The 17,143-nt window shown below is 48.9% G+C and overlaps 1 protein-coding gene across 1 annotated transcript in view; it reads right to left on the bottom strand.

Moving 5' to 3' along the window:
- Positions 1-2,306: 2,306 nt before the first annotated feature.
- The window catches only part of ephb4a (eph receptor B4a), a 35,421-nt gene continuing 20,584 nt past the window's right edge, over positions 2,307-17,143 (bottom strand). Inside the window, 17 exon segments of the mRNA XM_077011544.1 lie at positions 2,307-3,910; positions 6,136-6,294; positions 7,016-7,176; positions 7,178-7,210; positions 7,514-7,663; positions 8,259-8,360; positions 8,362-8,475; positions 9,063-9,098; positions 9,101-9,312; positions 10,333-10,446; positions 10,613-10,677; positions 13,974-14,041; positions 14,043-14,074; positions 14,293-14,461; positions 15,185-15,309; positions 15,577-15,754; positions 15,756-15,913. Of these exon segments, the coding sequence (XP_076867659.1) occupies positions 3,802-3,910; positions 6,136-6,294; positions 7,016-7,176; positions 7,178-7,210; positions 7,514-7,663; positions 8,259-8,360; positions 8,362-8,475; positions 9,063-9,098; positions 9,101-9,312; positions 10,333-10,446; positions 10,613-10,677; positions 13,974-14,041; positions 14,043-14,074; positions 14,293-14,461; positions 15,185-15,309; positions 15,577-15,754; positions 15,756-15,913 (1,985 nt within the window). The 3' untranslated portion in view covers positions 2,307-3,801.

Here is a 17,143-nt window from a genome sequence, read left to right as displayed (position 1 = left end):
AAAGTTGGCAATCAACATGCAAGCCCACGAATGACTGTAAAACAGGCGCATGGCTCCAGATTAGAGGGTTATACTCATTAACCTCAACTACATGAAAACTGATCTGAGATCAGCAGAATGGATTCTTTTATTTGTAGGCTAATGAACACAACTGTGATTTGACAGGGGTGCTAATCTTTTCACAAATGGCCATGTGTTCAATGCAATGTAAAATAAATGTAATCAACGAGGAGATCAATCTGTGTGATCAATAAAGGAGCACAAAAAAACATGCACTGTGTAAACTTTAACCTCTGAAAAACAAACAGACCATCGTCTTCAACAACTGACAAGCGGCAAAATGAACAAGAACCCGAAACGGATCCTTGCTGAACTACGCTGCTCAGTGATGTTTTGCCTCAGTCAAATATATTACAACTTCTCAGCATGAGCAGAGGTTTTAGGTTACTTTTCCACATCATAATAAATACAGTCATCAAAAAGACGTGCTCAGATTAGAATTCTTACACTAAGATGGTTGACCTATATGGGTCCTGACCTACTTTCTGGTATTGGGGTGCTGTTGGCGTGTGATTGGCCTGAATAATGATGAGGAAGACAGACTTTGCGTGTGGTGGGGATGTGAAGTGGAAGGCTGGCTTGGCTTCAGATGGAGGAAGGTGACTTCATTCTTTTGTCTTCCGCGAGGAAGCTCTGTGCGAGGTGACAGTGAGGAGGGTATTGTTTCAGGGACTGGAGTGGAGAGGGCGGTGGTAGTGGGGGTCGCCCCTGTAGCACACACACACACACACACACACACACACACACATACACACACATACACACACATACACACACACACACACACACACACACACATACACACACATACACACACACATACACACACACACACACACACACACACACACACACACACACACACATACACACACATACACACACACACACACACACACACACACACACACACACACACACACACACACATACACACACACACACACACACACACACACACATACACACACATACATACACACACACACACACACACACACACACAGTCCTGAGGAATGTGCTTTGTTTTCTCTCTTAAGATGAACGTCTGTTGCGTGCACGCGCGCGCACACATACACACACACACACACACTCAGACACCCACAAGTCCCTTGACGCAAACCAGACAATCCTAAAACTACACAAAACTTAAGAAAGGCATGCAGGAAGGTAAAAATAAACCAGTGAATTACCATTTCAGCCAATCAGAACCGGCACGTGGAACATCACCCAGCCTGCTCTTCACACTGGGACTGTCAGGGGGCCGCACGCATGTTTCCAGTACGCAGGAAGAGCAACGGCGGGATTTATTCCCACTCTGCGAGAAACCCTCCTTCTCCCACTTCAGGAGCCTGTCAGACAGACAAATGCCGTCTATAAAGGGGAGGCGTGTCATGTGACGGGTCCGCTGTTCACCTTGTGCACGGCCCAGAAGCCCACTGCGAGAGCAGAACGCCTGACAGTGATTAATATGTTTACAGGGACACAGTGGGCAATTTACCTAGAGCCAGCGAGAAAGGCGTGGAGGGGGGAGAGGCTGAAATACGCTGCGTTTGAGCGCGCATGTGTGTGGTGGAGAGAGAACAGGCTGCTCGTCACATCAGCGAGACTGGACGGAGATAACGAGACGATGGGAGATTCTGGGGAGCGGGACGAGGAAGAGGGGAGAGAGATGAGGAAGAGAGAGAAGGAGAGACGGAAGACGAACCAGGGGAGAGGCCTGGCTGCGAAATCCAGAGTGAGAAGAAAAAGTGCGGAATAAAGTGGGAGGGTTAGAGCGGAGTCAAGGACGAGAGAAGAACTCTCCAAAGTTCCTTTAAAGCGTGGATGAGAGAGGATGGATATCTTCAGGGGAGAGAGAAATGAAGAGAAGTAGTGGGGGAGGTGGGCTAACAAGAGATCCTAATCCCCCAGCAGCCTCTCTCCCTGGCACGCCGCAGCCAGAGAAGGTCATTTTGTCTACCGGGACAGTTCTGGTGAAAAATCGGATCATCCCAAAACGATTATGGAAATATGCTTCCGACAGGTGTGTTTGTGTGTGCGTGTGTGTATGTGTCTACCCAATCAGGACTGCTTCTGCACACAGTCACACTTAAAAGGATCGGAAACATACCAGGGAGAGAGAGAGAGAGAGAGAGAGAGAGAGAGAGAGAGAGAGGGAGAGAGAGTGAGAGAGAGAGAGAGAGAGAGAGAGGAGGGGGAAGGAAGAGAGGATGAGCATATAGAGAAAAGGAGCAACACATTAATATGGTGGTGTAAATCTTTATTGTGATGGAAACACAGATTACACTGACACAGAAAAGAATTAATACTAATTTACATAAAGCCAGAAATTTCTATACATCAAAAAAAGGCAACAGATTAATAATCATCTCCCTGCTTTGTAATTATAGATCTCCAATGTGAAGACTAAACTCCCCTACCCACAATCCCACACTGGGGTGCCCAATTAGGGTCAAAGTTCACTTGAGGGGAAGTTCCTGAACCCCATGGACCTTGTGGCGATGTGGAAAGTGCCAGGGCGGAAGCAGGGTCGGCAGGTCGCGCGTAGCGTGCGATTCTGGACGCAGAGCGGGCGAACAGCTGAACGCACACAGACCGGTAAATACTTCGGCCCCGGGCCCTGGGCTGAGAGTGGTGAACGGAGGCTCCCAGAAAGACAGCCTTTTTCTTTTGGTCTCTCCGCATGTCAGTCAAGTGTCAGCTGTGTGTGTGTGTGTGTGTGTAGAGTGACAGGGTCTTTTAACATAACACGGGGCATTCACTAGGACATTTGTGGCTGGCTGTCTTTCTGCCTGAATAAAATCTCTCATAGAACTATAAACAAGTGCAAATGTAGCACATGTTCGTTCAGTGCCTCCATAGTGACAGACAACCAGTAAAACACTTTCCCTTTAACAGCAAATAATACCAGGGTTCCTCATCACACATGTTTACATTAAAATGTGAGTGCATGGTACAATCATTCAGTCAAATATCTCTCACACCATCACATACACACACACATCACTTCATGTTGCGGGCATAACGTCAGGGCGAGGAAATCTTGTTACACTCCTGTTTCCTGACAGAACACGTCCGCGATGCGCCACTGATAAAGGCCACCTTCTTAAGAAGGCTCCTCAGTGTCGCCATCTCCTCAGCCACTTCATGATAGAACACTCTGGTATAAAAATACTCTTGTGAAAACGTTACGCACGAGGGTGCAGTCCTTAGATTGGCATTGGGACGTCTCAGTTCAGACACCTCCCCTTTGTGACGTCATCACCACTGGCATCACGGCTGGCGATGTCATTGTTGAGAGTCTCTGCAGTCTTACGAATGGCATTTTCGTGGCAACTCTGTGATGTCGTTTAATTGCTTCCAAAGTGTCCAATACATCAAACGCAATGGCACAGTCTGTGACATCACAGGTGTACTGTGATGTCATCTAGGTCAACAACCGCATTGTCGGTCAATGACGGTCAATGACAGGTAGTGATAGATGTTCTAGAGCACCCCACAGTCTGATTGGCCAGTCAAATTCAATCCCCTGATGGACACTGGCAAAGTCCTGACTGGTCAGATCACAGGATGAGCTTCTCCAGCCAACTCTAGAGATGCATTTGTGTGTGTGTGTGTGTGTGTGTGTGTGTGTGTGTGTGTGTGTGTGTGTGTATGTATGTGTGTGTGTGTGTGTGTGTGTGTGTGTGATCTGTGCACACTTGTATTTATTTTGCATGTGTTTGTGTGTGTTGTTGATCAGTAGAGAATAGTACTGGGACTCTTGTTCTGAATCCTAAGAGCTTGAATGCTGGACATAATCTTCTTCTGATGGCCAGCCAAAGTGACTCCCAGCCGCAGCAGATCACTGAGAGAGAGAGAGAGAGAGAGAGAGAGAGAGAGAGAGAGAGAGAGAGAGAGAGAGAGAGAGAGAGAGAGAGAGAGAGAGAGAGAGAAAGAGATGGAGAAAAGTGGTGAATATTTAATAATAAAGACCAAAATCAACGTTCCGGTTGACCAAAGCTCTGGCCACCCCTACATTTAGAGAACAGTACATATATCGTTCTTGTAGAGAAAGTGAGAGGAGGGTAATGTTTATTTTGTAAAGTTATTATCCTCTCAGATTGCCACACTGTATAACCCATAAACATGTAGCATAGATTTATTTGCCCTGACAATAAATCATCTTAAACTGCACGCTGCAATTTCAAATGCATACTCTGTTATTTGAATTGCATAATATATTATATCCTTTTTATAACCATGAGCATGAACTATATGAACATAAGTATTGGGACACCTACATGAGCCTCTATGACATCATCCCATTCTGAACACACAGATATGGAGTTGTAGGAGTTTCCCCCTTTGCATCTATAAGAGCTTCCGCACTTCTGAAGGTTTTCTACAGGATAGTGGAGTGTGTCTGTGGGACGTTTTGCACATTTATCCAGTCACACACTGATACTGAAGAGGGTCTGGCTCACAATCTCCGTTCTATTTCAGCCCAGAGGGGTTTGACTTGGTTGAGGTCAGGCATCTGTGCGGTCCAGACAAGCTGTTCCACCTCAAACTTGCCCAATCACGCCTTTATGGATCTCGCTTTGTGCACAGTCATGCTGGAACAGAACCGGGCCTTCCCCAAACTGTTCCCACAAAGTCAGAACCACACGACTGTCCAGAATGCCTTGATCTGCTGAAGCATGTAGATTCCCCTTCACTGGAAATAAGGGGCCAGGGCCAACCTCTGAAAAATAACCCCACACCCAACTTAACCCCACACCATCCACCCTCCTCCACCAAACTAAACAACCCCACACCATCCACCCTCCTCCACCAAACTAAACAACCCCACACCATCCACCCTCCTCCACCAAACTAAACAACCCCACACCATCATCCCTCCTCCACCAAACTAAACAACCCCACACCATCAACCCTCCGCCACCAAACTAAACAACCCCACACCATCCACCCTCCTCCATCAAACTAAACAACCCCACACCATCCACCCTCCTCCACCAAACTAAACAACCCCACACCATCAATCCTCCTCCACCAAACTAAACAACCCCACACCATCAACCCTCCACCAAACTAAACAACCCCACACCATCAACCCTCCTCCACCAAACTAAACAACCCCACACCACCCACCCTCCTCCACCAAACTAAACAACCCCACACCATCCACCCTCCTCCACCAAACTAAACAACCCCATACCATCAACCCTCCACCAAACTAAACAACCCCACACCATCAACCCTCCTCCACCAAACGTTACAGTTGGCACAATGCAGTCAAGCAGGTACAGTCCTCCGTGCGTCTGGCAAATCCAGACGTGCCCATCAGATTGCCAGATAGTGGAGCGTGATTCATCACTCCACAGAACACGTTTCCACCGCTCCACGGCCCAGTGGCGAAGAGCTTCTCTCCATCCAGCGCTTGGCGTGGTGCTCCGTACTGTAAGGCTCGCCTGCAGCTGCTCACCAATGGACGCCAACACCGTGGAGCTCCTGGCGCAGTTTTTGTGCTGACGTTAAAGCCAGAGGAGGTTTGGAACTCCGCAGTTATCCAGTCAGCAGAGCGTTGGTGACTTTTACACACTGTGCACCTCAGCGCTCGGTGACCTGCTCTGTAACGCTGCGTGGTGCTGTGGGTCTTAAACACTTCCACTTTACAGTAATACCACTCACACTTGATTGCGGAGTATCGAGGACAGAAGACATTTCATGAAGTGACATGTTGCAATGATGGCATCCTATTACAGTACCAGACTCTACTCTGTGAGCACTTTAGAATAACCCGTTCTCTCACAAATGCGTGTGAAGACATACGGTATGGCCAGGAGCTTGACGTTATACACCTGTGGCAATGGGACTAAATGAAACATCTGAATTAAAATGAATAAGAGATGTCCCGATACTTCTGTCCACATAATTAGGCTCTAACTGAACAATTCAACTTTCAGTATTCCCTCCCATGTCTCCACACTTCAATTCCACAGCTTGAGAAGAAACGCTAGAGGCCTTCAGTGGTTCAGGCTGCAGCTGCTGAGCCGTGCGCTGGTGGTGTCGTGTCTGCTGACTCACTCCGTGTTGAGGTGGGCCAGCAGCTGGGTGGAGCTGTATCCGGCCTGCAGGAAGCTCTGCTCGTACCGCTCCATCTTGATGGCCCGGAGCCACTCCCCCACGGAACCGCAGGAGGACGGGGTCGGCGGAGATCGCTGGTCCAACAGTGGGTGGGACGGACTGAGAGGGAGAGAGAGAGAGAGAGAGAGAGAGAGAGAGAGAGAGAGAGAGAGAGAGAGAGAGAGTGAGAGAGAGTGAGAGAGAGTGTGAGAGAAGAGAGAGAGAGAGAGAGTGTGAGAGAGAGTGTGAGAGAAGAGAGAGAGAGAGAGAGAGAGAAAGGGAGAGAGAGAAAGATCCTGTAATGACTTGTTTTAAATTGCTAGCCTGCTAGCCTAAGGCAACCTAGTCATATTGCCATAGCCAATAAGGGCAGCCGATCAACAGTCGACTGACAGAACGCTCGGGCCTGGAGGGGGAAAGAGGGGGAGGAGCCACACTGTGCTTGATTGACAGGTAGCTAAACTGAGCAGCAGGGAGGCATGTTTACGGGAGCCGTGATTGACAGGTTAGTATGCTGAATGCAGAAGGGACAGGACTAATGGACAAGAGACCATGCTGAGTGGACCAGGGCGGAGCTAGTGAAATAACTGACAGGTTATTGACCAGAGTGGTGGGGGAGGGGAACTAGAGCTTCAGCTGTAACCAGTAGGGGCTTGATTGACAGGTGACCATGCTGGCACAGACAAAAGACAGAATGTGGCATCTTTGCTATTTGTAAGATTCCCCAGTAAAACATTTATGATGTGCACACACAAACCTTCACACACACACACACACACACACACACACACACACACACACACACACACACACACACGCATAAACATGCACATTAGCTCACCCTGCTCCATCCTGGGCGGTGATCTTAAGGGAGGCGGGGTTACGGATCAGCTTGTCAAGGGCGGAGACGATGTTGGCGAATCGCGGCCGAGCCGTTCGCTCTTTCTGCCAGCAGTCCAGCATGAGCTGGTGCAGGTGGGTGGGGCATTCAGGGGGCGGGGGGCAAACGGTAGTCCTGCTCTATGGCATTGATCACCTGATTGGACGAGGAAGCATCCCGGGGGGAGGGTTAAAAATGTTTAAAACACAGAATCAAAGTCACAGAACATTTTAGACTGATCTACAACAACGATGAGCAGTAAATCTGTATAAAATCCTCAGGTTTAGTCTAAATGTCCCAACCAAACAAACACTGGGACAGGAATGTCCAAAACAATAACAAGGGACAAAGATGTGGCAGAAGAGTGACTACACTAAAGTCACAGCAGAGAACACACACACACACACACACACACACACACACACACACACACACACACACACACACACACACACTTACGTCCTGGTTGCTCATGTCCCAGTATGGGCGCTCTCCGAACGACATCACCTCCCACATGACAATTCCGTAGCTCCACACATCAGAGGCGGAGGTGAACTTGCGGAAGGCGATGGCCTCCGGAGCCGTCCAGCGGATCGGAATCTTCCCGCCCTGCGGCAGAACGGGAGAAAGAGAGCACGGAACCACAGTTAAACGACCAATCACGAGCAGACAATAAATCCAAGTGACACATGCAGATATCCGTTTCCCTCGTGCCTGTGTGAAAACGGGGAGTGAAAGCACGTGAATCGTAAGCCTCATCGTGTGTGTGTGTGTATGTGTGTATGTGTGTGTGTGTGTGTGTGTGTGTGAACACGTCTCTAATGTGTGTGGAGCCCTTACAAAGAGATAAAGGAGGAAGTCTGAATGCTGAGGTGGCATCTGGGAGGTCAGAAGCAGACAGCTGTAATTAGCGTGGCTAACGCGGGGCTATGGGGAGCAGGCCCTCGGGGGAGACGCACCAGGAGTCCACGCACGCAGGCCGGCCCTCCAGGCCGCCGGGTATGCGTGAGTAGTGAGTGTGACACCGCGGAGGAGGGAGAGGAGGTGTGGGGAGGAGGAGGGCGGTCTGGGAGGAAGTTGGGCAGCTTCTGCCTTGTGCAACACGTCCGGCAGGTGGAGAACAGATGGGGTGGGTGTGTGTGTGTGTGTGTGGTGTGTGTGTGTGTGTGTGTGTATATATGTACGTATATAGAAGTGTACTCACCAGTGAGCTGGTGTACGTGGGGTCAGAGGAGTTTTCCTGCAGAAAGCGTGACAGGCCAAAGTCGGACACCTTACACACCAGGTTGCTGTTGACTAGAATGTTTCCGGGCCGCCAGATCCCGATGAACGTAGCTCATCTCAGACAGATACTTCATACCCGACGCTATACCACGGAGCATACCCACCAGCTGGATGGGGGTGAACTGACCATCGTTCAGCTGGGGAGAGAGAGAGAGAGAGAGAGAGAAGAGAGAGAGAGAGAGAGAGAGAGAGAGAGAGAGATGGTTGTGTGATATAAATCAGATATAGGGTATACAGAAATACATAGTGTGACTAATTAGATAGATCACGAAGAAAGAGAATGACAGAACGGAAAAGATGGAAAGAGAATGACAGACAGCCAGCCAGCCTAAGACACACAGATGAGGCCAAAAGCAGAATGCCCCTGGAAATAAAGCAAATCACTCACACCCACACACACACCCCACACCACCCACACACACACACACACACGACACACACACACACACACACACACACACACACACACACACACACAGTCTGATTGACAGCTGATGAACCAGACAAACGGAAAGCAGTGGTAAAAAATAAAGAAAAACACATGCATTTACACACACATACACACATTTACACACACATACACACATTTACACACACATACACACAGCCAAGTGCAAAATAAAAAGCAAAATACATAGAGAGACAGACAGACAGACAGACAGACAGACACACACACACACACACACACACACACACACACACACACACACCACACCACTCTTACCCTGAGGAAGGAGTCGAGCGCATCCGTTCTCCTATAAACTCGGTGATGATCATGACGGGGCAGCTGGCTGTGATGATGCCCTCCAGGTGGATGATATTGGGGTGCTGGAACTGGCCCATGATTGACGCCTCCGACAGAAAGTCCCGCCTCTGCTTGTCAGTGTAGCCGCCCTTCAGGGTCTTAATGGCCACATAGTTCTCCTTCTTACCAGGGATACGAAGGCGTCCGCGACACACCTCACCAAACTCACCTACACACACACACACACACACACACACACACACACACACACACACACACACACACACACACACACACACACACACAATGAAGTTCCAGTATAAATACACACCTCACCAAGCTCACCCACACACGTACATACAGAATGAAAATCTAGTCTACACACATACACACACAGCGAAGTTCACACAAACTCAATCACACAGCTCATCAAACACACAGCTCATCAAACCCACCTACACACACCCCCTCACCTTACAAAACTCACCTACACACACACACACACACACACACACACACACACACACACACACACACACACACACAGAAGCAAAGTTCTACACAAACATCTCTCCAAACTCACCTACACACAGTCTCACACAGAGTGAAGTTCACCTCCTCCCACACACACACACACACACACACACACACACACACACACACATGTGGCTGTGTTCATTAGGCCCCATTTCATTATTTCATGCAGAATCAGGCTTGGCCTGTTTGTAACATGAGTGTGAAGCCACAGATCTTTATCATCCATCACAGGCAGAAAAGAAGAGTACTGAGAGGAAGAAGAAGCTTGAGGAATATGTGTGTGTGTGTGTGTGTGTGTGTGTGTGTGTGTGTGTGTGTGTGTGTGTGTGTGTGTGTGTGTGTGTGTGCGTGTGTAGCCTTGGGTTAATCTCACAGCAGGGACAGTCACAGTAGATGGTAATCCAATCTTACTACAATCATGACTATAGAACATTTCATCCAAACAAATATCATTGGTTTGGCCTTGGTCCAAAAGAACTGGCAAGCCAAATGACCCAATAGGAATGGTGGGAGAACATTCTAGAGACGTTTCGGTGTCCCAGCAACCACACACAGGTAAAACACACCAGCTCGGCATTAGTTTCTTTGTTGGTGTTTGCTGGCAAATGCTGGATTGATTTGTCTGTGATTAATGTAGCGTGTTGGGGTTGTCTGTGTTTAGTGTTGAGTGTTGGGGTCATGGAGTGTGTTGGGGTCGTCCATTCTATCCCACCTGCTCCGATAACCTCCTCGATCTTCACACAGGAGACGTCGATCTCTTTAGCGAACTCTCGCACGGCCTCATTCGGATCCTCATAGGTGAAAGGGTCAATGTAGACCTTTATTCCTGAGAGAGGGAGCCGATCACAGGGGGAGGAGTTGAAGGGGAGGGGCATAGAACACCTCTAGACACAGAACACCTCTATCTCTGAAGGACATCAAAATACATAATACACAATACTGTGTGTGTGGGTAGCTGAACATATGTGTGTGTCTGGGTAAGACCTGCTCACCTTGACCTATGAGGTACTGGGCATTTTTATCACTCAGTTCTGGATCCTTCAGACGGTTCTGTTTGCTGCAGACAGATTCAGATGGGGCTGTGTGTTACTGACGAGGACATAAGCTGTTCACTAGTGAGCACCCTCGAGTCTAAGCTATGACCAGTGGTCGGTTACACAAGCGCACAGACTAGACCACACATGCACATGAAGAGACTTCGGGTTCTGTGAGTCTGGTGCGATACACAAGCGAGGCAGAACAAATGCACACAGCCAAGGCCTCTCCCTCTCCACCGCCCCTCCCTTCCTCCTTCTGTCTCTTCTTTCACTCATCTTTTATCCCTCTATCTGCTCTCTCTGTCTCAGGTTGCTTGTGCGAATGATTCCATGGTATAAAATACGGATTAGTACAGCTTAAATTACTCACCCGCTCTGAGACATCTCTCCCTCGCCCTCCTTCGCTCTCCCTCTCTCCCTCCCTCTCTCTCTCTCTATTTCTTTCTCTTTCTCTCTCTCTTCTCTCAGTTGTTATGGTCTTTGAGGATGCTTATACATGACCATAAGTATTTAATACTGATACTGAAAGAGTCCATTAGTAAAGGCTTTTGACATTCAGAACAAAATTACAGTAAAGTTACATAATCATGTAGCAGTCTCTCTTCCTCTCTTTTCTGTCACTCACTCCCTCTCACTCTTCTCTCACACTCTCTCTCTCTCTCTCTCTCACTCTTCTCTCACACTCTCTCTCTCACTCTTCTCTCACACTCTCTCTCACACTCTCTCTCTCTCTCTCTCTTCTCTCACACTCTCTCTCACTCTCTCTCACTCTCTCTCTCTCTCTCTCACCCTCTCTCTCTCTCTCTCTCTCTCTCTCACCCTCTCTCTCTCTCACCCTCTCTCTCTCTCTCTCACCCTCTCTCTCTCTCACTCACTCACTCTCTCTCTCTCTCTCTCTCTCTAAAATAGCTGCTTTTGTTCCACCCAGTGCTAATGGCAGGTCTGGCTTGGCTGGACGCTCCTGGTGTGTGTGTGTGTGTGTGTGTGTGTGTGTGTGTGTGTGTGTGTGTGTGTGTGTGTGTGTGTATACATGATATTGAATGAAGTCAGATGTGTGTGACTGCACACACATGTTGTTAGCTGTGTGTGTGTGAATATTCATGAACTTAGTACAAAATTGAAAGGGTATGTATATGTGTGTAATCTTTTATAGATCTAGGTGGTGTGTGCTTGCATGCTAAAGGTGCGTGAACATGCATGGATGTGTGTGTGTGTGTGTGTGTGTGTGTGTGTGTGTGTGTGTGTTTGTGTGTGTGTGGTGCACCAGGGTCATGCCTATTGTTCTCAGACTTGGCCTGTGGAGACAGGACGGGATGTCCTGGCTCTCTACATCCCTCTCTCTCTACCTCTGTGTCTCTACCTCTCCCTCTCTCTACATCCCTCTCTCTACCTCTGTGTCTCTACCTCTCCCTCTCTCTACATCCCTCTCTCTCTACCTCTGTGTCTCTACCTCTCCCTCTCTCTACATCCTTCTCTCTCTACTTCTGTGTCTCTACCTCTCCCTCTCTCTACATCCCTCTCTCTCTACCTCTGTGTCTCTACCTCTCCCTCTCTCTACATCCCTCTCTCTCTACCTCTGTGTCTCTACCTCTCTCTCTCTCTACATCCCTCTCTCTCTACCTCTGTGTCTCTACCTCTCCCTCTCTCTACATCCCTCTCTCTCTACCTCTGTGTCTCTACCTCTCCCTCTCTCTACATCCCTCTCTCTCTACCTCTGTGTCTCTACCTCTCCCTCACCGTCTGTACCTCTACCTCTGTCTCTCTCCCTCTCTCTAGCTCTCTGTGTGTGCCTCTACCTCTCTCTACCTCTCTCTCTACCTCTGTGTGTGTGCCTCTACCTCTCTCTACCTCTACCTCTCTCTACCTCTCTCTCTACCTCTGTGTGTGTGCCTCTACCTCTCTCTACTTTTACCTCTCTCTACCTCTACCTCTCTCTCTACCTCTGTGTGTGCCTCTACCTCTCTCTACCTCTACCTCTCTCTCTACCTCTGTGTGTGCCTCTACCTCTCTCTACCTCTACCTCTCTCTACCTCTGTGTGTGTGCCTCTACCTCTCTCTACCTCTCTATCTACCTCTGTGTGTGTGCCTCTACCTCTCTCTACCTCTACCTCTCTCTACCTCTCTATCTACCTCTGTGTGTGTGCCTCTACCTCTTTCTACTTCTACCTCTCTATCTACCTCTGTGTGTGCCTCTACCTCTCTCTACCTCTCTCTCTACCTCTGTGTGTGTGCCTCTACCTCTCTCTACCTCTCTCTCTACCTCTGTGTGTGCCTCTACCTCTCTCTACCTCTCTCTTTACCTCTGTGTGTGCCTCTACCTCTCTCTACCTCTACCTCTCTATCTACCTCTGTGTGTGCCTCTACCCCTCTCTCTACCTCTACCTCTCTCTATCTCTACCTCTGTGTGTGTGCCTCTACCTCTCTCTACTTCTACCTCTCTCTACCTCTACCTCTACCTCTACCTCTCTCTCTACCTCTGTGTGTGTGCCTCTACCTCTCTCTAATTCTACCTCTCTCTAGCTCTACCTCTCTCTCTACCTCTACCTCTCTCTACCTCTACCTCTCTCTCTACCTCTGTGTGTGTGCCTCTACCTCTCTCTACTTCTACCTCTCTCTCTACCTCTACCTCTCTCTACCTCTACCTCTCTCTACTTCTACCTCTCTCTACCTCTACCTCTCTCTACCTCTACCTCTCTCTACCTCTACCTCTGTGTGTGCCTCTACCTCTCTCTACCTCTACCTCTCTCTACCTCTACCTCTCTCTCTACCTCTGTGTGTGTGCCTCTACCTCTCTCTACTTCTACCTCTCTCTACACCTCTACCTCTCTCTACCTCTGTGTGTGCCTCTACCTCTCTCTACCTCTAACTCTCTCTCTACCTCTATGTCTCTCTTCCCCCATCTCTCTCTCTCTCCCTTGTTCCCACAGTCCTTGGACTCTATCACGGGATGGAAGCTGAAATAGCTGCATGATGATGGCTGGAGGATGAGAACTGTTTGCCTGTAGCCTCAGAATGTTAATGTGTGTGTGTGTGTGTGTGAGAGAGAGAGAGAGATCTCCCCATTCTGTAGCCACCTCAGCACAGTGCTGAGGGACATGGCTCCATGTCAGTATAAACTGCAGTGCTATCAAAGTCTTTAGCAGAACACACTTCAGGTTTCCACAACTAAAAAGAGAGAAATATCTCTATCGCTCCCCTCTCACCTATCAACCTTCTGCACTCTCCCTCATATTTCTCTATTTCACTCTCCCCTCTTTCTCCTATTTCACGTGCACACTCTCTCTCCGTCCTTCTCTCCACCTCCTTTTGCTCTTACCGGATGCAGTAGATAGCAACGCCGATGACAGTGATGAGAAGGAGCATTCCCATGGCGACAAGAAACCCGGGTAACAAGCAGAGGGGACGAGGAATCATCTTCTAAGAAGACAGAGGGATGTCGTTTAAAAAAAAGATGCGCTGAGTGACTTTGTCAAAACAACTTCAGACGCTGGCGCTGGTCTAGACAGAGCAGCAGAAATCAATAAACGGTACTGAAGTCGCCCTCCGAGGTGACCGAGGACACCGCTCTGCTAAGTTACCGTCACAGAGCACAACTTGAGGAAGTGTGTGTGTGTGTGGAGCGGGTCCGTCCATACCGTCGGGCAGGGTCCGGAAGGACGTGGCGGGGCTGAAGCTGCTGTAGCCGGCGGGCGTGCGGGCACGGACCTGCACCTCGTACTGCGTGGCCCGCCGCAAATCACTCAGAACCACCTGATTACTCTCACTCTCCTTATAACGACACCAGTGCTCCTCAGTGGCACGCTCCTACACACACACACACACACACACACACACACACACACACACACACACACACACACACACACACACAGACAGAGCATTATAAACAGCACACTCACAGCAAGCACACACCGTACACACATGCACGGACAGCACACGGAGACATACAGACACACATGTAAAGTGTGTGTCATATACACAAATGCATGCACACACACACACAAATACAGACATATGAATCGAGGACTCAAAATCTGTTTATATTCATTTCAAGTTCTTGTTTGCTTGTTTAATTACTCCCAGTTTATCTGATGTGTTTGATTTTGTTAATTGCTTTGGCAGCACTGTTATCAACAGCTTTGCTAAACAAAAAAAACACACACACAAAAAAAACAGATTAACAGAGGTGAAAAGAGGGAGGGAGAGAAGGAGAGAGAGAGGGAGGGAGAGAAGGAGAGAGAGAGGGAGGGAAATAGTGAGGTAATGGGGAGAGAGGGAGCGAGACTCGGAGGGGACAGGAGGGGTGAGGGGGACGTGTAGCTGTGGTGGAGACATGTGTGTGTGTGTGTGTCCTCGACTGTGGAGGACATCTGAGTGCAGTGTAGTGCTATTGTGTTGGACTTTGGAGAGAATCTGTGTGAGTAGTTAGAGTGTGATGCTTCTGAGTGTGATGCTTCTGTGTGTGTGTGTGTGTGTGTGTGTGTGTGTGTGTGTGTGTGTGTGTGTGTGTGTGTGTGTGTGTGATACCTTCTCGCAGTAGCGGAGCTGGTACTGCAGGATGCTGTAGTGTGGTTGGGCTGGGACGGCCCAGTGCAGCGTCAGGCTGGACTCAGTTGCTGTGCTTTTTCTAATACCAGAGACCAGTACTGGAACTGGTACACACACACACACACACACACACACACACACACACACACACAGAAGAGAACAGTTAACCCGCTGTCTTAAGCCTGACCACATTTTCATTCACTCATTTTTTTTTTTCATGTTTTTACCTCTGAGTTGGTCTGAAGAGAGAGGGACAGAGAGAGAGAGAGAGAGAGAGAGAGAGAGATAGAGAGAGAGATACACAGAGTGAGAGAGAGAGAGAGAGAGAGAGAGAGAGAGAGAGTGTGTCTGACCATCCTGCACTGTCTCACCATTGCGGCCCGTGGTGATGTTGATGCTCTCTCCAGCAGGCCCCTGCAAGCTGAGCGGGGAGACCCCGTTGAGGGCCAGGACGGTGAAGGTGTAGCTGGTATGCGGACGTAGCCCCCACACGCTGACACGGCGACCCAGCAGGGCGCTCTGGGCGGGCCGGTAGCTCACGCCCTCCCCCACACACCGAGCACGGAGCGTTGGGGCTGGCGCACACACGACACTCCACGCTGTAGGTGAGGTCCGAGCGTCCCCCGCTGTGTAATGGTTCGCTCCACTCCAGGGTCAGAGACGTGGCGTTGATTTGTGGGAAGAGATCGCGTGGTGCGGAGGGAGGGCCTGGGAGACACACACACACACACACACACACACACATAATATTTGACTGTAATTTAAAACGCAATGGCCACACAAAGACACAATGAAATATTGGTTTGAAGAAACATCCATTTGCAGTGATGTGTGAAATATTGGCTTGAACTTCAGTCTTCCTCCTTGGGTTCCTCCTCCTCCTCCTCTCATGTACAGTGTATATACTATTTGCTTCTCTCGACTGTATTATGTTATCCAAAAGTTGAACAAGAGCCTCCTTTCTGCACATGGCGTGCACACACACACACACACACACACACACACACACACACACACACACACACACACACACACACACACACACACTCTTATTCTCTCAATCTTCGCTCACTCTGATCTCTGGGAGCTCTCAGTGTTTTACCCCCTGTGTTTTACACACACAACCACATCCATGCTCAGTAACAGCCATGGGGAGGACTCGGGGGTGGAGGGAGAGAGCAAGAGAGAGAGAGAGAGAGAGAGAGAGAGAGAGAGAGAGAGAGAGAGAGAGAGAGAGAGAGAGAGAATGGGTTGAGGGAGAGAGAAAGAGATAAAGATCGATTATAAGTGAGAATCTTTTTAATGTAAGCGTGAAATCCTCCTATGTATTACCTCTGCTCTGAGACAACTCCCAGTGTGTTGTGTGCATGAGTGTGTTTGTGTGTTACAAAATCTACTCTTGGCTTTATATGAATGCTAGATTGGCTAAAACAGTGTGTGTGTGGGTGTGTGAGTGTACTCGCACATACACAACCTCCTACTGTTGTCTAACGACTTGAGACTTGCCATATTTACTGATAAAACAGTAAACAACCCACAGTCTGGATCATCCATCAACACATCCTAATCCTCTGTGTGTGTGTGTGTGTGTGTGTGTGTGTGTGTGTGTGTGTGTGTGTGTGTGTGTGTGTGTGTGTGTGTGTGTGTGACACATTCAAAATATCTACTGTTCTGTCTGTATGACGAGCAGATAAGCTGAGCAAACCAGAATCTGCAAACTGCGATGCACAGACCAAACACATTAAAACCCACTAACGTCCAGCACCCTGGGCCCAAAGAACCGCCTCTGCACTTTCATCGCAAACAGATCTGCACGCAGAACAAAATAAATACTTCCACAAATCCCCCATGTTTGTGTGTGAACCTGAGAACCCAACAGTAACTCGTGCTCCGCAGTATCGGTATCAACCTGGATACTGTACAGATGTAAGATCATCT

The sequence above is a fragment of the Brachyhypopomus gauderio genome, chromosome 7 (assembly GCF_052324685.1).
Source record: "Brachyhypopomus gauderio isolate BG-103 chromosome 7, BGAUD_0.2, whole genome shotgun sequence".
NCBI classification, from domain to species: domain Eukaryota; kingdom Metazoa; phylum Chordata; class Actinopteri; order Gymnotiformes; family Hypopomidae; genus Brachyhypopomus; species Brachyhypopomus gauderio.
Note: the sequence above shows the minus strand (reverse complement) of the source record. Positions and strands in the feature narration are given on the sequence as shown.